Here is a 27,633-nt window from a genome sequence, read left to right on the forward strand (position 1 = left end):
ATTTGCACGGCTAAATATTTTCCGTTTATTTTTTCGTTTCTCGCCATATTTTGTTCTATGTACTACAAATAATCATATCCTGCATACAATGGGAGGCTGTTCCTTTTAAATTCAAATGTCTGAAATGGAGTTTTGTTAATTTTAACCTTTTATTTTATCCTTTTATATGACTTCACTCTTAATTCTCCTTAAATACAACGTAACTCTAAAACGTTGTGTCTGTTGTTTGATTAGCTGTTTTCTTTAAAAGCGCAAAATATTTTTGGGGTGAGGGTTATTTTATAGTAGTATATGGAAATTTAGGAAGATAATATGACTAAAGTAAACAGCCCTAGTAAGGAATCTATCATTTACTGGTTTCTGCAACAGTACCAAAACACAACAAATATGGCAGGGCTCAAATGTGTTTGTTGTGTTATGGTGCTAGTTTTGCTGGTACAGAAACCTGCATGTTCTAGACTTCATATCATAAAAAATATACCATCTTTCCAACCTTAATGACATTGCAGTCTTGAACGCCGCACATTATATTAGATGAAACTTCATTCATCCCCTTCTCGGGAAATTCACATTCCGCCTGTCAGAAGCTAGCCGGGCTGTGATTGGCCCTCGAGGCTCTGGTTCCACATCAGCCGACAGATGGCTTCATGTCAGGGGGGAGGAGGGTTGGTCGGGGAGGAGCGAGGGGCGGCAGGTGGGCGCCCCACGCGCTCGTGGACCATCGGAGACAGCCAATCGAAGAGCTGGGCGGGCGTGGCCAAAAGGGGGTGTGCCCTATCAGGGCGCAGGACCACAATGCCGCCTCATTGTGGTCCTGCATGGAAGTCCATTTAAGAACTTGATCGGAAAAGTTGCATATATGTATATGAAAAAGAACATTTGAGCGTACTACGTTCTTTTTTGTGGTGTCTGTTTTGTAGTGTGTGTGTATTGTTGAAAATATGTAAATAAATACGTCTTTAAAATGGAATTACCCACAGCCCACAGGTCCTTTTGTCGCACAGTGATGACGTACACGAAGACGACGCCAAACACTGTAAAGTTCTAAAAAGACTTTTCAAATAAACCGGAAACATTGTGGACCCCAAGGACTACCTAGTTTGCTTAAGTAGGGTGAAACGGTTACTCGAAAGTCTAACCTAGTCAAACACATGAAAATACACATAAAAGAGAAACCCTTCAGTTGCCCAGTTTAAAGTAAAGCCTTTGGGAAAAACCCTTTTCTTGTTCTGTTTGGAGCATGGATTAATATTCATATTAACTAGCCAAACAAACATGATTCAATCACTGCCAGCCTTCCAGCTCAAATTGATTGGAAGAATATATTTTCAAAGGGTTTTCCACAACAAGTGTCTCTTTTGTTTTTTATTGTGTATTCCTGATGGGCTCATGATGTCACAGATAAAAGTGCATGAAAAAGTCATTTGGCAAACATTTGGGATGGGATGATAAATTTCCTAAGAGCATTCCTTTTTTTTCTTTTTTTAACATGAATGAGGTCATCTGGAATTTACCGTCTTCCCACTTTTAACACTATTTTAGCGTACACTTACGGACACTTTAGGTACACCTGCAAAGTTTCAAAGGACTTTATAGTGCCATTATTAAAGTTATTTTTAATCCAGTTTATTTATAAATTATTTTTAGATAAGAATAAGTTTTATTATGTGGATGCATTTAGTAAAACAGCACAATTACTAGCACAAAAGGATGAAATATTTTTTTACACAATTAAAAATGTACTGTTTAACTAGAGGTATATACATTTCAATAATTATAATTAGACTTATAATTAATTATAATCATGTGTCATCATGGCAATTTTCTTCAGGAAAAACTAAAATATTAAATATTTTCTTTGTTTTAAAGATCTTGGAACTTAGTCATATTTTAATAACAATAAAATTTATATTTAATAATTTTATTTGAATATGAATGATGGTGAATTATGACTATTCTTAATATTTTGTCAGTTTTATTTAGCTACAAACAAGTGTTAAAGTAGTTTTACGGCTTTCAAAACAAGAGGAATAACCGTATTATTAAATGAATATCGAAAAATTATTATTATTTTTTTTTTTTTTGCCGAGCAGGTGTACTTAATGAAGTGACCCGTGGGTGTTTTTTTTTTTATCTCTGCGAGTTTTCTTTGTGTTAGTTGTGAACTGTGAAATGTAAAATGTTGTTGCTACATGGGCGAGGGCGGGGGCAAAGAGGGGTAGAGGTCGCGGGCCACTTCGTCCGTGTGCTCCGAGTCGTCGGGATAACGCGTCCTGAGCTCTTCGTTGGCCACGTAGTGCGTGCAGGCGAACTCGGAGAAGTAGCGGCCCACCTCGGCGTGCCCGATCTCCGGGGGGTCCGGATGGGGCTCCAGGTTCTCTGACAGATTTAAAATACATAAGCATAGGTTGTTGTTGTTGTTGTTGTTTTTTTAAATCACTTTACTGTTGCTGTCTTCACAATATAAAATTGCATTATTCAAATAAAAAAAATGGATACCTTTACACTATACTGTCAACATTTAATATGATTAATGGCAGTGGTGTGCAGTCAAATAAGGCAGAGGAGGCGGGGCCTTCCGTCATTGAAAGGAAAAAAAAATAAATAGTAGTATTTTTTGCAGTGATTTTTTTGGGAGGGTGGTGCTGATTTTTCCCTAACTTATCTATATTGACTACTTAACTACGTCGACTGCTTAACTACCTCGACTGCTTAACTATGTCGACTGCTTAACTACGTCGACTGCTTAACTACGTCGACTGCTTAACTACGTCGACTAGTTTACTACGTCGACTAGTTACTACGTCGACTACTTAACTACGTCGACTACTTAACTACGTCGACTACTTATCTGCGTCGACTACTTATCTGCGTCGACTACTTATCTGCGTCGACTACTTATCTACGTCGACTACTTATCTACGTTGACTACTTATGTGTTGTTGACTACTTATCTATGTTGACTAATCTATGTTGACTACTTATCTACGTTGACTACTTATCTACGTTGACTACTTATCTACGTTGACTACTTATCTACGTTGACTACTTATCTACGTTGACTACTTATCTACGTTGACTACTTATCTACGTTGACTACTTATCTACGTTGACTACTTATCTACGTTGACTACTTATCTACGTTGACTACTTATCTACGTTGACTACTTATCTACGTTGACTACTTATCTACGTTGACTACTTATCTACGTTGACTACTTATCTACGTTGACTACTTATCTACGTTGACTACTTATCTACGTTGACTACTTATCTACGTTGACTACTTATCTACGTTGACTACTTATCTACGTTGACTACTTATCTACGTTGACTACTTATCTACGTTGACTACTTATCTACGTTGACTACTTATCTACGTTGACTACTTATCTACGTTGACTACTTATCTACGTTGACTACTTATCTATGTTGACTACTTATCTATGTTGACTACTTATCTATGTTGACTACTTATCTATGTTGACTACTTATCTATGTTGACTACTTATGTGTTGTTGACTGAAGAGCTCATAAATGTTTGTATATCTATCTTGTTAAGGACATCAGTGCCTCCCCAGCCATAAACGTTACTTCACGTCACCGATTGACGGTCAAATTGCCTCTCTTTACCTTGTGCGGCGTATTGACAGGTGCCGTCCTGCACCAGGACGTTGTAGAAGGGCTGCTCGGTGCCGTCGGGCAGCTGGTGAACCCTCATGGTGGTGACCCACTCCTGGCTCATGGCGCACTTGGGATCCCAGCCGTAGATGACGCAGTTGTAACCCGACCTGTGACGCCGGACAAAATGGAAAGCGCGGGGGGATAAGTAGCATCGTGCACCACCACCGCCGCTGCCACCGCCAAACACACCTCTTGTGTTTCATGACAAGGCCAACGGAGTAGCGAACTTCGAGGTGGTCGGCCGTCCCGCGTCGCTTCACGTCGGGGGCGGCGGGCTGCTTCTTATGCTCGATGTGCTCCAGCGTGTGCTGGACCAGGTAAACCACAGTGTTGTGCTCAGACGGGTCTAACTCCTGGATGTGCTGCAGTATGTCCAGAACCTGCCCAAAACGGGAACGGTTTTACAAAAAAAAACGTACTTAAAAAAAAAATCCCATACATAAATTGTTATACAGTGTACACAACTTGAAATGATCAAAAAGCGTATAAAATACGGAAAAAACATACATTGACAGCTATGATACCCGTAAAAATCTTGGAGAAAAAAAATCCACAAAACACTCATGTGAAACGCGGGTGTATTGGTGAGAATATAATCTTTTTCCCCACAGAACACGCGTGTACCTTCTCGGGCCAAATGCCGAGGGTGAAGTATAGTCTGGCCTGCATCAGAAGGTAGGAAACGTTCTCCGGGTTGATGGTGAGGAAAAGGTCCAGCGTGTTTCTCAGGAGCTGGAAGGACTTCTCTTTGCCTTCCCTCAAAAAAAGAAAAAAAAAACACATATTTCTTCTTGGCTTTTTGTTTTTTGGCGGCCCATTGGCCAACGTTGAGGCCCAAGTGAACCGTTACCCTCTCTTCCCGATGTTGAGCAGGTTCCCCACCATCCGGAGCAGCACCTCGCGGGTGCCGATGCCACCGTAGTAGTCGGAGCTGGCCTGGTTCCCGATGAGGTACTCGCACTCTTTGGCCGTCATCTGCTTGCCTTTACCGAAGGCGTCGATGTACACGTAGTCGTAGATGTCGTCGCTCCTGCGGGCGGCGGAAAGCGTCACGCGAATGGAAGCAAAGCGTCCGGACCCAAAACAATCTCCGAGTACCCTCGTTCTTTTTGGCACCAGCGTAGTAAGAAGTGGCTGGGGAAGTTGACCGGCTCCAACTTAACGCCCAAGCGTTGAGCCAGTGTCATGTAGACCACCGAGAGGCTGATGGGGATGCCCCTGCGGCGAAGCAGCACCTGTGGGACAAAATTGCCGTGGAAATGGGTTCGACTATAAATGGTATTACCGTATTCTCTGGAGTATAAGTCGCAGCTGTTTGTAAAGTTTGGCGGGGGGTGCGACTTATGTATGAAATTGTTAAATCACGTCACATGGTATTTTTAACCCTAAACCACAAAAGGGCGCTTGATCATTTTAACATTGGCAGTCGGCGGACTTGGTGGTTATTAATTTTATTTTTAAATGTCTTTCAAAATGTCTGTTCTTTGTTTGAGATTTTACCAAATACAATTTCCTCCAAAATGCGACATACTCCGGTGCGACTTATAGTCCGAAAAAGACGGTAATTGAATTTCATAAGTGGAACAAATGGAATGTCATGAAAAATTGCAACTCCTGTTGTGCACAATTTGGCCACGAGGCAGCAGTGGATTACGGTAATCCCTCGATTATCGCGGTTAATGTAGACCAGACATGGCCACGATAAATGAAAAACCGCGAAGTAGGGTCACCCCTATTTAAAAATAAAATAAAATTGGAGTTCTAGTACCAAGCAGAAGACAGGGGAGTGGCTTCCGCTTGCGAGTTTCAGCGTGGATTATCACATTTTTATGAATTTACACAAAAAAGGTAATAAAAAAAATCCCCAGAAAAAAATCTGCGATGTAGTAAAACCGTGAAAGTTGAAGCCACGATATTTGCGGGATTACTGCAAAGTCGTAAAAATACAATTAAAGATTACAGTCATAAATACCGGAATAAGCCAGTACCGGTTTATATTTTTGCGTAAAATCTGTACATTTTGAAATTGTCCGAGTATGTAAAAGTACACTATTTGTATTCAAATATATTTTGCATGAAGAGTTATATCACTGCATCTATTGAAAAAAAAAACCAAAAAAACGACTGCACAAATGAAATTTGACATGTACAAAAGAAATTTGGCACTCAAATCTGATTGTTTTTACCCATTTTATAATTGTTCCACCCAAAACAGTGCATTTGGGAACACCCACTTTTCGCCCAGCAATTCTGGTTGTGATGTCATAACCACAATGAACTTGTTGGGGTAAAATTGGGCTGTCTAAAGTTAAATTTATGGTAAATTTCACTCCATCTACTGTATTTCTGGAACTCTACCTGATGTAAGTAGGAATTGACGGGGTTGTAGTAATCCAACAGGTCACCCTTGTACAGCAACTGCTCGTACAAGACAGCGTTGAGGGCGCAGAAGACCTGCCGCTGGAGCTCAAAGTCCTCCAGCCGGACATGCTCGCCACCTGTGTGGCATGACAAAACGGTCCTCAAGATGGCAGGTCGAATCCTTTCACAGAGCACCCTAAATTCACCTGGAGCCACCCGAAGACTGGGGTGGGATGGATTCTTCACCCGCAGCGTTTTCTTGACTTTCTCGACAATCTCGTCCAGCTGCGCCGAAATTCCCTCCAGCGTGACTTCGGCCAGCGGATTACAGTACTGGTCCACCAAGACCGCACCTGGACACGCATATGAAACGGAAATGTTCATACAGTAATACCTCGACAGACGAGTGCCCCGACATACGAGCAATTTGAGATAAGAGTACATTTTCCAATTTTCCAGCAAATATTTATATACGAGCATACAGCGGACATCATGGGCACTGTCTTTCTGGTCGCAACTCCCTTGTGTAATATCTCTATGAGCACTGGGCGGAGCGTTGCATGTTTTTTTTCCATTAGTCAGTGCGAATGGCGGAGCGATCGCTAATACGAGAGGAGTATATTACTTCCGGTTGGCAAGTGGTCGTGCATTATCCTATTGCAAGGGTATCAGACTCGGGTTGGTTCGCGGGCCGCTTTAACGTCAACTCGATTTCATGTGGGCCAGACCATTATAGATATAATATTTAGATTTTTTTTAAATAAATTGATTAAATGAACTGGATTAAAGGCCCTGAATATTCAGTTTTTCATAGATCTAAAATAATGTTTATTACAGCTTTTTTAAATATGTTTTTAGATTTTACAAAATGATTTTTGAACTAAAAACAAAGAAAATATGGATTTAAAAAGTAGCAATTATTGATTTAAAAGGGGGAAAATTCAGGAAATTTTATATACATCTATACTCTTCATTTTAATTTGATCCTAAAACAGAAAGTCGGCACTCATGATTTACTTTCCCGGGCCACACAAAATGATGCGGCGGGCCAGATTTGGCCCCCGGGCCGCCACTTTGACATCCGTGTCCTATTGTGAGGACATTTTTCTCACCCACGAGCGCTGACTGCTGTTCAGGTGGCTTCTCGAGGAAGCTCTTGAGAGAGCGCAGGATGTTCTGCTGTGTCACGAAGTAAAGGATCTTCTTTGCATAGTACTTCAAAGTCAGGTTTTTCCTATAAGGACAATAAAAAATAGGGAACAACATAAATTGTGTTTCCTTTTTTTCATATATAATATCCCTGGAATATCTTGGTTAATGCAGACCAGACATAGCCGCCATAATCGAAAAATCGCAAAATAGGGTGACGCCAATTTTAACTACCTTTTTTCCCCATTTTGAGACACAAAGAGATGGCTCACCTCTTGTCTGCGCTGAGGATAAAGAGCAGTTCATCCTCGCAGAAATGCATTGGCATGCCCAGCGACTCGATTTCGGTGAAGCTGTCACCCAACACTTGGCCGATGCAGGGCTGGGAAAAACAAACAAAAACAAAAAAACAGTTTCAAGATGGTTATTTCTACCCATGTACAGTGTTGCTAGGTTGTGGATTTTCTTTTCCTATTAGCATTGATTAGCATTGCTAGCATTAGGATAGTGGACTTTAACATGATTTGATTTCACCTTTTAAAACATCCTAATCATTAGTTATTTGTTACTCTGTTAGCAGATGGTTAATTAGAACCCATAAAAATGTTTTTCCATTGTAATGCTAGCATTAGGATTGTGGACTTTAACATGATTTGATTTAATCATAAGTTATGTTGGGCATTTTCTCTATAATTATATTAAAGTTAAGTTAGTAATCTGACTCCAATTTGTGACCTTACCCGACTGCCACTCATCCAACAATTTGCGCGCTCGTTCTGCAATAGAAAGGTATCAGGAAGCCGACATTTTCACACACGGGTGGATTTATTCCTAACACACAAATCTAATACATAAGCCCGGAGCTCAGGTCCTCTCTCAGTACATCTTTATACGTCTCTGTTGCCACCAGTCGACGTAGTTCCTTCTTCTGAGTTGCCCAGGAATTGAATTATACTTCACAATATGCAAATGACACAACAACAAAGGCCTCCTGGCATTATTCTATTGGTTATGTGTAACTGCAGTTAACTTTAGCTTGCTCATTGGTCGTTCTTCCTCTGAAGAATCTCCCCCTGGTTTCGCCCAGTTGTATTTTTCCTCTCCAGCAACAGCCAGTGCTATCTCGTCCTGGCTCCTGCAAACAGTCCAATCCCGAACTCCCCCCCACATTGTATCCCGTGAACTTCGCATTCCACAGGATACAGGGAGATCTAATGAACTTCTTTTAGCTCAAACTATTACATTCCTTTATTTATTTGTTACTCTGTTAGCAGATGGTTAACTAAAACCCATAAAAATGTTTTTCCATTGTAATATCCTGTTTTTTCCAGAGCGTGGGAACGAATTAATTTGTATTGTTCATTTCTATGGGAAAAGTTGATTTGAGATACGGGTAAATCGACATATGAGCTCAGTCCCGGAATGCTTTAAGCTTGTATCTCAAGGTATGACTGTATGATAATAATAATAATAATAATAATAATGAATTAAGGGTGAGCAAAGCATAATTTAGTAGCAAGGCCTATCGTGCATCCTTTGTTGCAAGCAAATGTATAATAATATGAAATAAAAACCCTGACATATTCCTTCCCTTGTCCACTCACCACTTCCATGAAGAAGCGTTTGGAGATGGATTCCACAGTCCTTTGGATTTGGATGCCCACCCGATGGCGTGTTTTGTACTCGCGCAGCCAGTCACAACTCTCGTTCTGCGGGTAAAACCTCTGGAGCCGTGGCCACCTAAAAAATGATTCATTTTTTCAGATTGCAATGTCGAACTAAACTTTTTAGCGAGTGGGAACACATTCATTTTATGAACTGCTTATCATCATCATAGTCGCAGGGTGCTGGAGCCCATCCCAGCTAACCAGGGCAGGAGACAGGGTGCACCCCAAACTGGTTGCCAATCAATCGTTGGACACATTCACATAAACAACCATTCATGTAGACATTTTGGAGTGTGCGATCTGCCTAAATCATGCTTAAATGTTTATTTTAATATGGGAGGAAGGTGGAGTACCCGGAGAAAACCCATCCAGCCACGGGGAGAACAAGCCTTGACCGGCCAAGTTTCAGATGGAGTGCTAATTATTCAAGTTCAGTTTTTATTTTCACGATTAAGGCTTTTTAAGAGGACTGCTTGTATTTATTTATTTGTCAAAATGGGAGGAGCAGGTGATTGCAACAAAACAATATGCTACAAAAATTTGACTGACTACTGAAATGATGACTAACCCTGGGGCTAAAGTCAGGTTTGTTTCCTTACGATTCATACCCAGGATGATAAAAGGGTATTTATGATGAGTCTGAAATGAAAATATTAAAGGAATTTGATGAATAGGCTCTTGCATCAGTCCATATTTCAAATATTGATGCATCATCAGCTCGTTAAGCAACATCGCCCAGCTGATTGCCGAAGGCGGTAAGAAGACAGCGACCGCTGATCACACGACCCATGCATAATTATGACTGAGAATAATGATAAATATGACCTGAGTTTGTAATGGTGCCCCCACACCTTCCCTCCGCTGTGGCAAACGTCGCGCAGTTGCAGGCAGCAGCAGGACACATTGCAAATGTCGACGTGCTCGAGCACCGGGAAGCACAAAATATGTTCCAACAATTCGGTTGGTAAATCGGTCAACTTCTCCGCACGGCGGGCACGACAAAAGTGCCCGGCTTCGCTCCCGGCCCCGGTCCCAGTCGGACTGGACAACCTCTCTCCTGCGATACAAGCCTCCATCTTTTCTGTTTACCCCGATGACCTCATCGATCTCGGTCCGCCCTCTAATGGCGCAGAGGGACGTACGAGAGGCGGGGCTTAGAATAATAACTGTTCTTTGATTGGTTATTTTAAAAAGGGGGCGCAAGTGGGACTTTCAAAATCATTTACCCAATACATTTACAAAATAATATTTATTTACTACTATAAATACTTACTTAAACAATTGAAAGCTAAAACAACCCCTAATGTTCTTTTTTTCACAGTTTAATTTTAATTTTGATTATTTGAAATAAAAATTATATGTATCAGAACTGTACCAATTTTTGCGCAAATATCCTTGTTTCACATTGCAGATATTTACAAATGAGATGCGTTTCTTACCCGTACATAGCATAGCATGGAAACAGTGACGTCATTGGTCATTGGCGAAATGACATTATACCGTGCATTTCAGAATAGAAAATAAAATTTCGGATGAAATTAACTTAATAATTATTAATTTGCATTTGAAGTAATTTCCTATTTATTTCCGCTATCAACGCTCACGTGACGTGAGGTCCGTTAAGTCCCGGAAGTCTGGACGGGTGCACTCACGTGATCGGCTCGTGCCATGACCTCATTAGCCATCCCGGAAGTTGGAGTGTTGGCCGCTGCGGCCTCTCAACGTCATCTAGGCAACAGGAAGATCATGTTAGCCGCTTATAAAGTCTTTTAACCGAACTCACAATCGAGGCAGTTCGGATTCGCGTCAGTTTCATCAACGTCCCCCTTTCCCCTGTTCTAACCCGTCTTTGAATTTTGGTGCCCCTTGAAAGAACAAGAAGTAAAAGAAGCAGGCTGAAATCCAAAATCAAAAATGTCGCTGTTCCAATCGGCGCTCGATTTCCTCGCCGGGCCCGGCTCGGTCGGAGCGGCAAGCCGGGACCAGAACGACTTTGTTGGGCAGATGGTTGAGATGGGTGATCTCAAGCTACGGATCAGGAGGGTGATTGCTGAAGGTAAGAAAATCCCTGGGTAAATGTCGCAAAAGGTTCAATGACAGCTAGCTTGTGCTAACTAGCCGGGAGGAAGCTACATTGCTAACATTGCTTCATAATTTGTCATCAGTGGCAAAAACAATTAATTCTGGTGCAATTGCTCTCTTTTTATTTCATTTTTGTCATCGTGATCAAAATGTTGATCATCGCTTTAAATATGAACGATATTGCATCTTTGTTTGAGCTTGAACTGCCTGCAAATATTTATTGTTTTTTGTGTGTATAAAACTTATTTAGATGTAAAACTCGGACATCGTGCTTAATCTTGAGAAATTTAAGTGTTTTATCACCATTAATTTGTCATTTAAAATTTGTTCAAGAAGGAATATCAAAAATTCTGTTTTATGTTCATAGCATGGATAAAAACAAACCAAATTCCAAATGTGAAACAGTGTCACCACAACAAGAACTGATCAATAATAAAGCAATAAAAATAAGTTAACAAGGAGAAAGATGGACACATTCAGAAAGTTAATAGGAACAAAAAGCAAAATAGTAGGATCAAGTGGGGGTAACAAATAAAACTAAGTTGGAAGGAACATGAAAGAAGAATTAAATAACTGAAAAAGAGAAAACTTGGGCAGAATTGTGAACAATGTTTCTTTTAGGTGGCTTTGCCTTTGTATACGAAGCTCAGGACATTAGCAGTGGCAAAGACTACGCTCTTAAGGTAAGAGGATATTTGTTAAAAACATCTTCTGTTACACATTTTCATGCTAAGCAAACACGTCAAATTTTGCTTTTTGCTAATATTTCAGCGTCTCTTGTCTAATGAAGATGAGAAGAACAAAGAAATTATCCAGGAAGTTTGCTTCATGGTATCTCACCATGTCATTTTTTGAAAAAATGTTTTGGTGTGCGTAGTTTTTTTTTTAACATTTTCTTGACTTTGCGCAGAAAAAACTGTCCGGACATCCCAACGTGGTCCAGTTTTGCTCGGCCGCATCTGTCGGCAAAGAGGATTCAGACACGGGCCAGGCAGAGTTCCTCATCCTCACTGAACTCTGCAAAGGTATATTTATCATTAGGATGTTTTTTAGCGCTGAATCGTAACTTTCTGGTTGGCGTTGACGAAATGATTTCCCGTTTGTCTGCAGCGTCTCTGAACTTTCACTCGGTTCTCGCTTGCTCTCTCTGGCTTTTTCTTACGGCGTCAAAGGCAATTCAAAGCTGTCAGATACTGCAAATCTTCTGTCATTTACTACACCGGGTTTTACCAAACTAAAATAATATGCATTTTGTAACATCGAAAATCCCCCACCAAAAATCAAGCAATGTTTTTTTCCAGCAATTTACAGGAAAAAAATTATATTTTAACTTAACGTGACGATTCACTTCGAAACGTGACGTCATGGTCTAAATTTTTTTTTTGCATTTTGCATGTTCTCAAAACGTTGTATTATCTTTAAAGTGAAGTATGAAATTGGTTTTTATTTTATTTTTCTATTCATTTAGGGACCACACCCCTGTGACTCCAAACACGATATCACATCTTTTTAAATTGGAATGAATCGAAGTCATCAGTCTGTTCCAACTCCCCACATTACCCTAATGCTGTTTTGTGGGTCTCAAACACAAGGGGGCGCTATAATTAACGTCTATCAGGATTTAGCTTCATATGTTTACATCATCTTATGGCAAAACTCTTTGTCTTGGTCCGAATCTGTAACAATTGTTGACGTTTTACAAATGTTCCTCATCTTTTGTGTCCCTCAGGCCAGCTGGTGGACTTCCTGCGGCGCGTGGAGCAGCGAGCGCCCGTGTCCTGCGACACGGTGTTGAAGGTTTTTTATCAGACGTGCCGCGCCGTGCAGCACCTGCACAAACAGAAGCCCCACGTTATACACAGAGACCTCAAGGTGAGGCGGACATTTTTAGCAATGACCACATTGTGTTTGTCTGGGTTTTGAAAAAGTTCAGTTAAAGTTACCGTATTTTCTCGGATATCCGCATATAAGCCGTACCCTTAAAATTGTTGAATTTTACCTTCTTTTTTTTTTCTCGCTTTATGCAAGATACATTTTTTTCCTTGAATTTCATTCATGGACGTCAAAATAAATGTTTAGCATTTTATCTTTTGATCTATTCTCTATTTTGAAATAAATGACCCTATTGGCTGCATTGAGTTGCATAATGGTGTTTCTTGTCACCTTGGAGTTTCGAGCATGTCAAGTCTAATTTGTGCGCATATAAGCCGTCCTCTTTTTTCAGTCATCATTTTTTAGCAACTAATATGGGAGAAAATATGGTAACTGTAATGCCAACCTTTACAAATGATAGGTCTGTAACTGTCATTGGCAGTGAATGAGTTAAGGGCGACATTTGAATAGCTTGAGCCATCTGTCTCTCTCCTTCTTTCTTGCAGATTGAAAATTTGTTGATTAGTAACCAGGGCACCATCAAACTGTGTGATTTTGGCAGCGCCACCACCGTGGCTCATTACCCTGACTACAGCTGGTCAGCACAGAAGCGGTCCATGGTGGAGGATGAGGTACGTGCGCTTCAAACGCAACACAATGGCCACCTTTGTACCTATCTGTGATTTGCCATGACGTCAAATGAATTTTTCACAAAAAACATACCCTTTAAGCAAGGGTATCAGACTCGGGTTGGTTCGCGGGCCGCTTTAACGTCAACTCGATTTCATGTGGGCCGGATCATTATAGATATAATATTTAGATTTTTTTTAAATAAATGGATTAAAAGAACTGGATTAAAAGCCCTGAATATTCAGTTTTTTTATAGATCTAAAACAATGTTTATTTTAGCTTTTTTATATATATTTTTAGATTTTACAAAATGATTTTTGAAATAAGAACACAGAAAAAATGGATTAAAAAATGACAATTATTTATTTAAAAGGGGGAAAATCAGGAAATTTAATAGACATCTATACTCTTCATTTGAATTTGATCCTAAAACAGAAAGTCGGCACTCATGATTTACTTTCCCGGGGCCACACAAAATGATGCGGCGGGCCAGATTTGGCCCCCGGGCCGCCACTTTGACACATGTGCCTTTTAAGGCTTAAGGATGTAAGTGTCGTTATACATCTGGACTAAGCCAAAGCAACAAACCATTTTTTGTCAGAATATATTGCCATGCCTTGACCTTGTAAAGCGATAGCTGGTAAATGAACAACATCTAACCAGCAATTGTCTTACTGTCGTTTAAATTTTCCCATTTTTAGATGCATTTGAGTAATTCCAATTCAAACGGCTTAATTTTTTGAGGACATCTATCCAGTATATGTCTGAACTTTTTAATGTTTGTTTCTTTTTCATTCTCTTTTTGTCTCTTTTTCTTGATTTCAATATATTTCTAGATCACAAGAAACACTACTCCAGCATACCGGACTCCCGAAATGATTGACCTCTACTCCAACTATCCCATCAATGAGAAGCAAGACATCTGGGTCAGACCTTTTGTTTTACCTCCCAATCTTGCCCAATTAAATAATCCAAAGGAAATTCCAAAATATATACTGATATTTACACCAATAAAAAAAAATCTACAGTTTTCTACATTTGTTTAATCATGAATATGGAGCTGAAAATTGTCAATCAGGGGGCGTCTTATACGAGAGAAATTGTCCAAAAAAAATCAGGCAAATTTAAGGGTGCGGCTAATATGCGAGAAAATAAGGTACAAAAAACCTACAGTTCTTATTATGAAAGTCCTAAATCCATCATTTCTCCAGGCCTTAGGCTGCATCCTCTTCCTGTTGTGCTTCAAACAACACCCCTTTGAGGAGGGCGCCAAGTTGCAGATTGTCAACGGGAAATACTCCATGCCGCAGAACGACTCCAAGTACACCGTCTACCACGAGCTCATACGTAAATACGCGCCGCTTTCGGGAGTGAATTGTCATATTTCTTCGAAATATTCATCCTCCCCTTTTTTTTCGCCCCAGGCGCCATGTTGAAGGTGAACCCGGTGGAGCGTCTGTCCATCACGGAGTTGGTTAACCAGCTTCAGGAAATTGCGGCGGCACGAAACGTCAACCCGAAATCCCCCATCACGGAGGTGAGGTTGCTTTTTGTTTCTCATTCCGTCTGTGTTATTCAAATGTTGCATAGCAGAGCTGACAAATATTACAAATCGTCCATAGTTTACTACGCTAGTCTTTGCCAAATTTGCATTTTTGTATCAAAAAAAAAAAAAATCAAGAAATGTTTAAAAAAAAAAAAATACATGTTGAAAATTCTAATTTTGGCCTGGCTACTTTTAACTAATTTCAAAATTTAATGTCTTGCTCTAAAAATAATTTTGCATTTTGCACGTTATCAAAACATTATTTTATTTTGAAAGGAGCACACTCACATTTCAATGACAAGTGCACATTCTCATCTGTTGTTTAGAGCTTTGTTAGTTAACTAAAAACCAACTGTGTGCAATATTTGATTAGCTGTTTGTTTTTTCCTGAACAAAATCTGAAAATTCTCTATATCCACTACAACAAGGGTGTCAGACTCGGGTTGGTTCGCGGGCCGCTTTAACGTCAACTTGATTTTACCAGGCCGAACCATTTTAGATATAATATTTAGATATTTTTTAAATAAATGGATTAAAAGCCCTGAATAATCATTTTTTTATAGATCTCAAACAATGTTTATTTTAGCTTTTTTAAAATATTTTTTTAGATTTTAGAAAATGATTTTTGAACTAAAAACACAGAAAATATTGATGAAAAAATTACAGTTATTGATTTAAAAGGGGGAAAATCAGGAAATGTAATATACATTTATACTCTTCATTTTAATTTGATCCTAAAAAAAAAGTTGGCACTCATGATTTATTTTCCCGGGCCATACAAAATGATCCGGTGGGCCAGATTTGGCCCCCGGGCCGCCACTTTGACACATGTGCACTACAATATATGAATTTTTTTTAACGTTTGGAACAGTGACATCAGTTCTTTTTTTTCTGCTCTCTGCTAGTTAGCCTATTTGCAACATAATTTTGACTTTTTTTATATGAAGAATGTTGAAACAAGATTGAGATATAGACATCAGACAGACAGTCAGACTAGAATAAAAATAAATCACAGCTCAAGCGAACACCCACACGGCCTCAGCGTGGTGCCTGAAATTCAGCAGTTAAGTCATGATCCTCAACACAAATCCTGCCACTAATAAGCAAATCCGCCACTAAAGTTGTGATTTGTGTGAAGCTGATTCGAATGTCAGAAAGCTGCCTTATTTTTGACAAACACATGCTCATTTTATTTATCGATCTACATGTAACCTTTTTAGAAGGCCTTCTTTTTTATCAGCAAAATAGATTTTTTTTGAATCACATGCTTTTAAAATTTCAACTCGTCAAAACATACTTAACTTTATAAAAACACTGTCACAAGACTACATTATGTAATCTATGGGAATATATATATTTTTTTCTTCTCCCTTTTAAAATTATTACAGCATTCGCTTATTTGTCCTCTCTACGCAAAAAAAGTGTTTTAATACGATAAAATACTGCACTACTATCATGTACTAAATGACAGTAGAAAAAAATCCAAAGGAATGTAAATAATAAAATGTGTTTGTCACATTTTTGCTTCAATTTACTGACACAAATGCTATTTCTAAGCCTGTTTATGGCTTTTCCCAGCATTTGTTAGCATTAAGATAAATGGCTATATCCAAATAAGTGATACTAAACCTGGAATGGCATATAACTTTTAAAGGTTCATTTTTTTTCTAACTCTAGCATACTGTTTTTTGATTCAGAAGTGACTTAAAATTGTCACTTTACCGATTTCGTAGCTCTAATTACGAGTGTGCGTGGAGGGGAAGGAGGCTAATCTGATTAGCATTAAGAAGGGGTTTCCCTGCTGGTCGTAAGAAGATTATAGTCATTTGCTTCCTCCAGGCGTTCACAAGCCACGGGAACGGCAGCAAAAATGAACTAAATTCCACCAATAGTTATTTTTTTAGAGTCGGAAAACATTGGAAAGGGAATGATGTTGACCACGTACTACTGCTTGCGTCCGGTGTATGACGGCTATGAATGTCTGCAGCTTCTGGAGCAGAACGGAGGATTCGGGAGCAACGGGGCGGCGGCGACGGTGGCGGCGACGACGATAACGACAGCGGCGGGTGCACCGCCGCAAATCCAACACAACGTACAGAGCAACTCGGGTAAGGGCTGCCCTTTCTGCGATCGCCACCAACACGATACAATTTCTATTTGCAGTGCTTTTCTACAAATGCTTTTCATCTTGATGCCTATAACTGTGAAAACTGTAAAGGGTTTCCCCCAAAAAATAAATGAATAATATGGTGGTATATTGCAAAAAATATACTTTTACAGTACTGTATCATATATTTGAGTTTGATTTATCTAGTAAGGGACTGCACATATTAATGAACATATTTTTATTCATGAATAAATATGGAAGATTGTAGCCGAGGGCTAATTTCCATCTTTAGTCCCTTGTGTAGGTTGACGATAAACGAAGACACTACACACACATAGTAGAATTTTAAACAGCGATGTGATGGCAATTTTGTTGGTCTAACAGCCAGGCTTTAAGATGATTGGCCAAGAGATTCACGTATGTCAAATAGTATTGAGTTCCAGGGATAAAGAAAGAAGGTGCTTTGGCTAATTTAGCACTCTTTTTGAAGGGAAGTACACACTCACCTCTAGAGCCAGCCCTTGTTGATGTCTTGGAATTTTTTGGTAGAAAATCTTGCAGTGGAGGAGCTTTGTGTTGGAAGATTTAGTAGACTAAGGTGGCATCAGTATATTTAACAGGATTGTTCCAGTTCAGGCGTTTGTGTTTGTTTTTGGTTTTCTGTCTAATTCTTTACTCAAAACTTACTCAAAGTTTGCTTATAAATGGTTTTGATTGGTTTTAGTGTTGTTTTTGCAGGCCGATGACCAACTTGTTACTTGTTGGGCAGTAAGTCATGTGTGATAGGATCATTGTGTCAAAAATTTGCACTAAAACCAATTTAAAAATACCTACATGAAACAAAACAGACGCCAGGGATAACCGTCCAAGAATTGAAATGAGCCTTAACTGTAAACACATTTGGAATTCCAACGCGAATGTATTCATTTATATTTCTCCCCCTCAAGGCATTTACGATCCTGACCAGTCGGCCAGCGGATTCCTGGACATCCTCAAGGGCGGAACGGAACGCTTCCTGACGAACATCAAGGATACTTCCTCCAAGGTCATCCAGTCCGTTGCCAGGTATGATACTTCTTTTTAGGGGGGGCGAATAACATTTTAGTAAATCATATATCAACATGGACGTCACTATTGTATTTGCCGATCACTTTTATATTTTTATTTGTCCCATTTATCGTGGAACATTTCCGATCAATTTTCTGCCATCCATCCTCAATTGTGTCATTTTAGAAAACTTAATGTTTCAATTGGAATTTAAGGTTATTTCATTGAAAGTGCTCAGTTTATTCTCATTGGATGTTTCCAATGCTGAACATTCCAGTCATTTTGCATTGCCTAAAAAATGACAATTGAGGTTTTGGAGCGTTCCATATTTTCCATCTTTTTGGGTGTCATTCTTTTCAGCCCCTGCATTGGTTTTGTTCATGGTGTTTCTTTTGTTTTTCTTTTCTCCTTTGTTTCCAATCCCTCACTATGTCTCCATCGCCTAGCAACCCAAGGTAAACCATGAGGTTATGTAGTTTGTGTTTCATGTAGAGCACTTGGACTCCAGCTACATTTGGATTGCTAATTTGTGCTAACATCACTCACTTGAATTCCATCTCGCATAACCACAAACATCCATATTGTTTTGAGCACCTCCCCATCAAATTAAAGGGGACATATTATGGAAACGAAGCACTTGAGTGCAAATTGAACAAGTAAAAAAGAAAAAGAAAAGCAACCCCAAGTGTTACCTTTCCAAAATAAAAGACCTCTAAACTGGTACACTTTCCTAACATGACAAATTATGAATTATACTCTTTCCTAGATAGAACTTATCACAAAACAAGCTTGTTCTTTTCTTAAAGGGAAACTATGATTTGTTCGAATTGTACACACTTATTAATATGTCTCCTTTAAAGAAAAGTGCGTCAACAGATGCATAATTGCTGACTAAACTCTTAAACGCTCAGTAACAAAATTCCTACAAATTTCAGCATGACTCTAATAAAATAAATAAACAACATAATTGACCTCACAACTTGAAATCATGTCTTTAAAAAGGATTTCTGTGACTTGAGTGAGCCCTTATCATTTTCTCAGTTGATAATACAGATATAAACCCTCCTGTTATTTTGCGGGCGAGATTGACCTGATTTAAAAAAAAATTCTCACTATGAAACTGCTACTTAATTTATATAATCAATACATACAATGAATACAGCATGGTGTTTTTTTAAAAAAGTTAACTGCAAATAATGACATAGGAACAATATGTAGTTTTTTGTTTGTTTTTTTATCTTCCATTGAAATATGCCAACTCGACCTATAGTATTTTTTCAGTTTTTGATAACATAATTGGTATACAGCCACATGTACTAACTTTATTTATACTTTACATTACCCATAGACTTAATTAGCGTTCATAGTACTGCTACTTTCCACCCAATTTTAGTAGTACTATTTTTCCCCCAATCTAAAATGGGTCAATTTAATAAGTCAGCCACATATCAGGAGGGTAATTAAAAATCTTATTTATTTTGTACTCATTTTTTTTCTTATGTCCTGCCCCTGCCGTTTCTTTTTCAGTTATGCCAAAGGTGACCTGGATATCTCCTACATCACCTCCAGAATAGCAGGTTAACATTTGGTCCTCAACGGTGCACCTTTTTGATTAGAGAAGTACTTTTGTAACATTTAAGCGTCTTTTGGTTTGGAGTCATGTCCTTCCCGGCGGAAGGCGTGGAGTCGGCGATAAAGAACAACATCGAGGACGTCCGCCTTTATCTGGATTCACGGCACCCGGGACACTACGCCGTCTACAACCTGTCCAAGCGCTGCTACAGACCGTCCCGCTTCCATAATCGGGTAAGAGTATAGATGGCAGAGTGGTCAAACTCACTTTGGTTCGTGGATCACATTCAAACTAGGGCATTGTGAATAAGTCTGTCTTAGAAATATGAAGGAAACATTTGCTACAACTATTAATATCTGCTATGACTCAGCAAAATTATCTTTTTTTTCTTTCTTTAGGTTTCCGAGTGCAACTGGCAGGTTCGACGTTCGCCCAACCTGCGCAGTCTGTTCAGCGTGTGCAAGAACATGCACCAGTGGTTGAAGCAAGACCAGAGGAACATCTGTGTGGTTCATTGCTTGGTAAAGAAAAGCAAAAAAGCAGCAAGAGGGTGGCGACATTGACCACTCCTTTCTGGCTATTATCTTGCGAATGTGCGTGGGGGTTAATCTAGTCTTTCCTGCTGCAGGACGGCAGGGCGGCGTCCGCCGTGGCCGTCTGCTCCTTCCTGTGCTTCTGCCGTCTCTTCACCACGGCCGAGGCGGCGGTTTACATGTTCTCCATGAAACGATGCCCGCCCGGCATTTCCCCCTCGCACAAAAGGTGCTCACGCTAATCCGTTCTCGTTTAAATCCGCAATGCAACGACGGACGTTTTGACATTTTTTTTGTAGGTATATTGAGTACATGTGCGACATGATGGCGGAGGAGCCCATCGTCCCGCACTCCAAGCCCGTGGTTATCCACGGCATCACCATGACGCCCGTGCCGCTCTTCAATAAGCAGCGCAACGGGTGCCGGCCCTTCTGCGAGGTCTACCTGGGCGACGAGAGGGTCCTCACCACGTCGCGGGAGTACGACAGGCTGAAGTATGCGTTTATTCAATCATTTTCGATCGATCTCCTAGTGGTTTAAATACTTTGCGTATTTTTTCGCATATTAGCCGCCTGCGCGTATAAGCCGCATCTGTGTATAAGCCGCATCTGCGTATAAGCCGCATCTGCGTATAAGCCGCACATTTAAATTAGCCTAAAATATGTTAAATATACTGTAATACCTCACTATTTTGCAGATCCACTATCGCAGACTTAATATATCGCGGTTTGGATTTGCCAAATATATATGAAAAGTTTATAGTCTAGGACACGTGTGTCAAAGTGGCGGCCCAGGGGCCAAATCTGGCCCGCCGCATCATTTTGTGTGGCCCGGGAAAGTAAATCATGATTGCCGACTTTCTGTTTTAGGATCAAATTAAAATGAAGAGTATAGATGTATATTAAATTTCCTGATTTTCCCCCTTTTAAATCAATAATTGTCATTTTTTTAAATCATTTTTTTTCTGTTTTTTGTTCAAGAATCATTTTTTAAAATCTAAAAATATAAAAAAAAGATAAAATAAACATTGTTTTAGAGCTATAAAAAGTGAATATTCAGGGCTTTTAATCCAGCTCTATTAATCCATTGATTTAAAAAAATCTAAATATGATATCTAAAATGGTCCGGCCCACGTGGAATCAAGTTGACGTTAAAGCGGCCCGCGAACCAACCCGAGTCTGACACCCTTGTCCTAGTAGTTTAAATACTTTGCGTATTTTCTCGCATATAAGCCGCATCCGTGTATAAGCCGCACCATTAAAGTAGCCTAAAATACAGTAAATATACTGTAATGCCTCTCGATTTTGCAGATCCACAATCGCGGACTTAATATATCACGGTTTGGATTCGCCAAATATATATGAAAAGTTTATAGCGTAGGACAAATAATACAAACATGAAACGGGGAAAAAAGGCAAATCACAATCTACCTTTGGGAGTTAAAGACTGAGTATTGAGCCACTCTCTACATCACTTGTGTTCAATTTTCAGGGATTTTAAGATGGAGGACGGAAGGGCCGAAATTCCCCTCAACGTGACCGTGCGAGGAGATGTGCTGGTGGTGATCTACCACGCGAGATCCACGCTGGGAGGACGTCTGCAAGCCAAGGCATGAATTAACACCATCACAGTTTCTTTCCAAGAACTGCTTCAAGAAAAGTTCATGTTTTGACAACGTTTGAGGCTTCTTGTCCCTAAAAATATCTGCTTCTGAGCAAAATTGCTGCTTTTTTGGCCTTTTTAGCGGCTCACTTGTGATACTTTTTTGTTGTCTATTGAATTCTATGGTTCACGAAACTCTCTTTTGAGGAGTTAACAATGAATTTGTTGGTAGAGACGATACTACATTGCTTTCTCTCTGTGTTCGGCTTCAGATGGCTTCCATGAAAATGTTTCAGATCCAGTTCAATACAGGCTTCATCCCCAGAAATGCCACTACAGTAAAGTTTGCCAAGTAAGTCTTCATCCAAGTTGGCATTTTATCTGCAATTTCTTATGTATCGTTTTCTACTGCCACTCGTTTGCAGACTGAAAATCGAAAATGGAATGGGTTTTTTTTCATTTCATCTTCTGACAGGTATGACTTAGACGCCTGCGACATACAGGAGAAATATCCCGACCTGTTCCAGGTCAACCTGGATATCGAAGTGGAGCCCTGGGACCGACCTAGCGCCAAAACGCCGCCCTGGGAGAGCTTCCAAACCAAGGGCCTCAATCCCAAGATCCTATTTTCGTCTCGTGACGAACAGCAGGAGATCCTCAGCAAGTTTGGTAAATCGCATTATTCATACTTTTTGTGGTCAATCATTTTTTTTAAGCCTGCAGGATCTCTACTAGCCATTTTTAATTCTCATTTGAGGTGTAAAAACGGGAAGTTCGAAGGGTGGTAAAATGAAAGCATGGCTCGGATTGAATTGCTCATTTCCAATCTCAAGGTAAACCGGAACTGCCTCGTCAGCCGGGATCCTCGGCGTTCTACGATTCCAGTTTACCGCCGTCGCAGCAGCCGGATCTAACAAGGGAAAGCGCTGCCGCTACAGAATCCGAATCTCCGGTAGACAGCGACAACAACGGCAACAACTTCTTCCAGACGCTGGATTGGGAAGGTAAGAGTTGACTTAATACTGTCCTTATCATTGTCATTTTCAATCTAGTAACTTCATTTAGGAGTGCCCCAATTTAAGTGTAATATCAGGTTTATGCTAACTTTGGCTACCTGAAGGAAAATTATCCAATTTTTCCACTCTAGTTTCAACATTATTGCTTATTATTAGAGTTTTTTTCGCCATTTTCCAACGCACTTTTTGGAATTGATCACATGGATTGTCATCATTGTTTGTTTTCAGACGTCAGCAGTCCTCAGGACGCCTCGGGATTCCAAACGGGCGGATCCAGCAACGACCAGGAAGACCTGAGCGACCGGTCGGAAGAAGAGTCATACTCGCACTCTGTCCCCAGTGGGGAGTCCCAAGACACCAGCGAGTCGCTCTTTGATGCCAACTTCCAGGTACGCCAGGAATGCAATGCAACAATGGAATCGGCAGTCTCGGTGGATCTTCACTCCGTTGACATTGAATGATCATGCGTAACCATGTACATATTGACCCAACGCCCCCCAGACTCCACAGTCTACCACCGAGGGCTCTCTTGCCAACGACACAGCCGATCTTTTGGGTTTGAACGCCGAACCCCAACCGCCATCGGCGTCCTCGGACGGCTTGACGGCCTCGTCTAGCCACGGCGACCTTCTCAACGACTTGTTTGCGCCACCTGCTGGAAACACGACGGCACCCCAGGAGGACTTGTTTTTCAGCGGCTCCAAACGTGCGCATCTAGTTTCGTATTTTCGTAGATTTGCGGTTTGATTCCCAATCTTAACTAGAGTCGTGATGTGATTTGTCCCGCAGCCGTGAGCGACCCCTTCGACCCGTTTGGGATGGGCTCCAGTTCCGGCGTAGGCTCCAGCGTGGGCTCTTCCCGTCAGGCCTCCGGTCCCGACCTGTTCGGAGACCTGATGGGGTCCGGGGGGTCCGCATCAGAGAAACCCAGCCCCCCTTCCAACGCCAGCCTTTTTGACCTCCGTGAGTCCCCACCCTAAGCTCGGTGTATTTTTATGAGGATCGCAACGTTAATATTTGTACTTCCCATCAGATAAATTGGTCGACAACACTCCCAAGATGACATCATCAGCCAGTCATCCGGACCTCCTGGGTGGGTGGGACAGCTGGGCGACGAGCACGTCGGCAGGCGTGAGCTCCACTGCTCAAAAGCCCGCCTACATCAGTACGGGTATGCCATTAGAAATTTAGAGACAATTTTACTACTATATTTTCCCCAATATAAGCCGCATCATCAACGAATAGCCTATCTTGAAATCTCTTTCATATCGAAGGCGCACCAGATTATAAGACGCAGTAATAGTAGTAGTGGTTGGAAGTTGTGTTATACAGACATTATACAACTAGATGGAGCTTTGCTAAAGGGAATTTGATACAATGATGGACCAATATTGTTTCATATATAAGGCGCACTGCTGGATTTTGAGAAAATGAAAGTCTTTTAGTTGCGCCGTAAAGTGCAAAAAATACGGTAATTCATTACCAAAGACATACAAACACTGTTGTTTATGACATTCAATTGCGCTTCATTTAAGAATCAAGAAGAGTAGATTTTTTTTTTTATATGACAAAAGATGGGAATATAATCTTTCTTTTTGTAAATTCTGTGTTCAGGTGGCCATAAAACACAATATTCTGGAGTACTTAAAATATATATTTTTTTACCAACTTGTTCTGCATTTGTGTCTTTGTAGCTTCTAGCATGTCGTCCATGTCCAAGGCCAAGTCCCAGACCTTCGATCCTTTTGCCGACTTGGGCAACCTGAGTTCAAATTTACCAAGTAAGCTTTAACATAATTGGAAATCATTTGCCGTCAGTGGAGCAAGATGAATTATGATACTCTAAAATTCAACCACGGTACTCAAACTCGTTTGTTCCAGGTTCTACGAACAGTGGCCTCTCTGGGCCAATGAAAACTTCCTCAACCTCCTCGTCTTCTTCCAAGCCTCAAGGCGCGTCGTCCTGGCAGGCCGGCAGAGCCCCGCAGAACCACAAGAAACCCTGGAAGTCAGGATCCCGGTCTGAAGTCAAAGCGCCATCGGTCCCCCAAGCTACCGGCCCTCAGGCAGCCAGGCCCAACTACAACCTCAATTTCCCCAGCGTCATCGGAGGCCGCGAGGAGAGAGGTGTTCGGGCTCCTGGATTCGGTATTTCTGCCTACGTCGCCTTCTGCCTTTGCCCCCGAATGTCGTCTAAAATGTTTCTGTCCCGGACCTTGTGTCCTCGTGACGCAGGCCCCAAACCCAAAGTCAAGGAGGACGACTTTGGAGACCTACTGTCCACTCAGGGCTTTTCCTCAAAGATGGACAAAAAAGGGCCAAGGACCATCGCAGAAATGAGGAGGGAGGAGATCACAAGGGAGATGGATCCCCTCAAATTGCAGGTATGTGTCTCCTAAATCACCTTGCAATAGTCGGTGATAAACCCATACCTGTCAACTTATACGTTTTCCCCCATATTTTATACGTTTTTTGATCACGCGCATTCCCCTTTCACAGGTCTACCTTTTCATTATATAACTATAACGTGTCTGCAAGCAATGTACCCAGCCAGTCAAGATGTCAGCATCACACAATGACATTTACAGAATTTTTAATTTAGTGCATACACAAGGCGCACCTACTGATTGGGCGCCACGTCCACTTTGGGGACTTTTAAGTGCGCCCGCTGTGAGTAAATGTGCCGCGTTGCATTTATTATCACTTGGTAAGGGGAATTGCAATTATTAATAAGAGGAGAAATTGGCCAAGGTTGAAGGGTGTGTAAACCCCGTTTTGTGTTTGGTCATAAAAAGTGTGTGTGGTGGTAGGGAGGGAAAATAATGCAATTTTTTTCCCTCCTTTCTTTAGATCTTGGACTGGATCGAGGGCAAGGAAAGGAACATCCGAGCGCTGCTGTCTACGTTGCACACGGTGCTGTGGGAGGGCGAGAACCGTTGGAAGCTGGTGGGTATGGCCGACCTGGTCACGCCAGACCAGGTCAAGAAGTTCTACAGGAAGGCTGCCCTCATTGTCCATCCGGATAAGGTGCGTTCTTATCCCATTTAGTGCTAGTCGACCTTTTATCGTGTTTTCTTGGCCGATGAGTTCTCCGACTGATTTGGCCATTTTGTGTTTAATTTTGATTCAAAATTGCCTGGTGGTTCTTGTTCCGTTTTCTCATTTTATGATGTTGAGGCAATACTTCATCCGATCACGTTTTTGTTTCTCTTTCTCTGTTTTCGACTCATCGGCGCTCCCTGCAGGCGACGGGCCAGCCCTACGAGGACTACGCAAAAATGATCTTCATGGAGTTGAACGATGCCTGGTCTGAGTTTGAGAACCAGGGATCAAAAGCTCTCTTTTAGTCGAAAGAAAAACAACAGTAAACCAGTCTGGACCTGGACTGGATTGAAACAAATATGGAGCCCGAATGGACCGGGCTCAGCCCACATTGGGCCTTTTTTTGGGAGGGTCTCGGAGCCTCTGAGAGGTGTCCCCCTGTCTTACACCCCTCTCCATGTCCTTGCTACACTTGTTTAAAAAAAAAAACTCCACTGCCAGCAGTGACAATCGAAGAGCGGGTAAGGAATTCCCAAACATACAAAAAAAGGCTACGAGCTAAAATGCTAACAAGTGGTACCTGCCAGTAATGCAGACCACACGTACAAAATAGCTGCTAAACACCGACTGTCGCTTTTGTCATTACTGTCATTTAGCAGACAGAATGCTACACCAGTTAGCCTAGTGCTAATTTCTTACAACAAAAAGCAACACCCGCAAAAGTGCACATTTTTTCCCCAACCCGCCCACTTATGGAAGACTTTGTGGCCAGTTAAAAGCAAGCTTCTTAAGAAATGGAGGGTGGCTAACAATCAGTTAGCACTATGCTAACTATTAGCTCCCGCCAAAAACAAAGTTGCTAATCTTGAGTTAGCCTGTTAGCCGCCGCATGCCCCGCTAAGATGAATTTTGATCGACGTCATCGCAGAAGTGGGTGAGTTATTTTCATATTTCGGGTGGTCCATTGTGTGTATAATTACTGTAAATAACAAACATCCATTAAGTGACTTTGTGAAGATGATGTTGGAGTGACAGATTGATGTGTGTGCGCATGCATGTGTGTGTTTTCTAAGAATAACGTCACACCCTGTTATTAATTGACTTCATCTTTTTAGCTCACATTTATACCTCATGGACCAATCCGATCACGTTCTTATTTATTATTAGTTTTTGGACATTCTATCATGCCTAATTCGAAACAATTAGAAATGAAAGTATTGGTTAGATTTCCGTATAGTAATATATATTAGAGGCGTGGGAGGGGCTTGTTTGATGATTAGTCCTCTTTCCTGATTTCATTCCAAAGGTTATTATGAATGTGCTTTTTTTTTTTTTTTACAAATATATATCCTGCTATTGTGTTATATATTTTTGCCTGTTTTTTTTTTTTTTTACATTCATCTTTTCTGATTTTTTTTTTTAAATTTTGATTTGACAATATAATCATAAGGCAGGAGAATATGAATACAGTATTTTACTGTGCAAAAGGAAATTATGTCATAACTAATGAATATGAATGTAAGAACAAAAGCAAATGATTAAAACGTAAAGAAAATTACCTTTTTACTGACTTTGTTTCATGAGCACAAATATAGATTTTGATTTTATTTTAATTCATCGTGTTTATTTATATTACAACCAGTCTGATTAACCTGATTTCGAGTATAATTCTCAAATTAAAATAGCAACCAGTTAGCAAAATGCTAATGTTAGCATTCACAT

At 40.7% G+C, this 27,633-nt stretch overlaps 2 protein-coding genes across 3 annotated transcripts; one reads left to right on the forward strand and one right to left on the reverse strand.

The window, feature by feature from the left end:
• Positions 1–1,350: 1,350 nt before the first annotated feature.
• On the reverse strand, positions 1,351–9,972 carry fbxo21 (F-box protein 21). 2 transcript variants are annotated; one of them, XM_077601505.1, is made up of 12 exons: positions 9,687–9,972; positions 8,799–8,934; positions 7,467–7,576; positions 7,158–7,279; positions 6,252–6,398; positions 6,043–6,182; positions 4,783–4,919; positions 4,535–4,714; positions 4,309–4,441; positions 3,874–4,064; positions 3,634–3,791; positions 1,351–2,379 (listed from the first exon to the last, which is right to left on the reverse strand). In XM_077601505.1, exons 1-12 carry the CDS (start codon positions 9,935–9,937, stop codon positions 2,189–2,191), a joined length of 1,896 nt encoding a protein of 631 aa, XP_077457631.1. In that variant the 5' UTR covers positions 9,938–9,972; the 3' UTR covers positions 1,351–2,188. The 2 variants fall into 2 exon arrangements, with proteins under 2 accessions (XP_077457631.1, XP_077457632.1); XM_077601506.1 differs by lacking the exons at positions 8,799–8,934; positions 9,687–9,972 and adding an exon at positions 7,935–8,237.
• A 537-nt stretch (positions 9,973–10,509) lies between these two features.
• Positions 10,510–27,469, forward strand: gak (cyclin G associated kinase). Its single transcript, XM_077600542.1, has 29 exons — positions 10,510–10,917; positions 11,565–11,626; positions 11,715–11,774; positions 11,854–11,968; positions 12,673–12,815; positions 13,322–13,447; positions 14,282–14,371; positions 14,657–14,792; positions 14,870–14,982; positions 16,979–17,099; positions 18,046–18,163; positions 19,673–19,722; positions 19,803–19,951; positions 20,117–20,239; positions 20,347–20,480; positions 20,551–20,745; positions 21,743–21,860; positions 22,126–22,205; positions 22,329–22,522; positions 22,687–22,857; positions 23,098–23,258; positions 23,371–23,575; positions 23,659–23,832; positions 23,903–24,040; positions 24,564–24,650; positions 24,751–25,017; positions 25,105–25,253; positions 25,720–25,896; positions 26,115–27,469. Exons 1-29 carry the CDS (start codon positions 10,776–10,778, stop codon positions 26,214–26,216), a joined length of 3,900 nt encoding a protein of 1,299 aa, XP_077456668.1. The 5' UTR covers positions 10,510–10,775; the 3' UTR covers positions 26,217–27,469.
• The last annotated feature ends 164 nt before the right edge of the window (positions 27,470–27,633 follow it).

This window comes from Stigmatopora argus, chromosome 5 (assembly GCF_051989625.1).
Source record: "Stigmatopora argus isolate UIUO_Sarg chromosome 5, RoL_Sarg_1.0, whole genome shotgun sequence".
Taxonomy (NCBI): domain Eukaryota; kingdom Metazoa; phylum Chordata; class Actinopteri; order Syngnathiformes; family Syngnathidae; genus Stigmatopora; species Stigmatopora argus.